This window comes from Carlito syrichta, unplaced genomic scaffold, assembly GCF_000164805.1.
Source record: "Carlito syrichta isolate Samal-C Ts95f unplaced genomic scaffold, Tarsius_syrichta-2.0.1 Scaffold303328, whole genome shotgun sequence".
Classification (NCBI taxonomy): domain Eukaryota; kingdom Metazoa; phylum Chordata; class Mammalia; order Primates; family Tarsiidae; genus Carlito; species Carlito syrichta.
Window position 1 is genome coordinate 66,234 of NW_007247424.1, and position 698 is coordinate 66,931.

A 698-nucleotide genomic window follows, 5' to 3' on the forward strand; every position below is an offset into this window, starting at 1 on the left:
CAGGCATGCGCTACCACACCCTGCTGATTTTTTGATTTATTGTAGAGATGAGGTCTCGCTGCCCAGGCGGGTCTTGAACCCGTGGGCTCAGGCAATCCACTCACCTCAGCCTCCCAAAGGCGTGGGATTACAGGCTGAGCCACCGAGCTCGGCTCTAAAAATTATTTTTATTTTCTAAATGTATATTTATTTTAATTAAGCAGTCATAAAGATGGACAAAATTATGAACTTCGCAGCAACTTGGATGGACTTAGAGTCTAAAACACTGAGTGATCTATCACAGAAACAAAGAACTGAGTATCACATGTTCTCACTTATAAGTAGACCTTGAACAATTATTGTAATACTATAAGAAAAGGACTGGCAGTAGTGGGAAACTGCTGGGGTGGGGGACACACCTCATCAACAAGGGTACTTGCATAATGGACATTTGTATACCTAACTCTGAACTGTACTCCACATCTTTAAAATAAAAAAAATGTTTTAAATGTATATTATTTTTAAAATTTCATAATGTCTATACCTTAGTTTAAGGCTTTCAGAGAGTCTTTCAGCTTCTTCAATAGCTTTTTTGATGTTTGCAGGTCCAAGCATTGAATGAAAATAGTCCTAAAATTATAGGAAAAAATTCCAAGCTGTTAGTACTGGGCACTACATATAGCCCTAATGCTAAAAATATCAAAATCATGGTGCTTCTA

The 698-nt window shown here is 37.7% G+C and overlaps 1 protein-coding gene across 3 annotated transcripts in view; it reads right to left on the reverse strand.

Annotated features, from left to right (window-relative positions):
- The window catches only part of USP8 (ubiquitin specific peptidase 8), a 75,703-nt gene that overhangs the window by 50,513 nt on the left and 24,492 nt on the right, over positions 1 to 698 (reverse strand). Inside the window, exon 4 of one of the 3 annotated variants that reach the window (XM_008058395.2) lies at positions 524 to 609. The exons of the other annotated variants lie outside the window; for them this stretch is intronic. Within the exon in view, the coding sequence (XP_008056586.2) occupies positions 524 to 609 (86 nt within the window). The remainder of the gene's footprint in view (positions 1 to 523; positions 610 to 698) is intronic. 3 annotated transcript variants of the gene reach the window in all.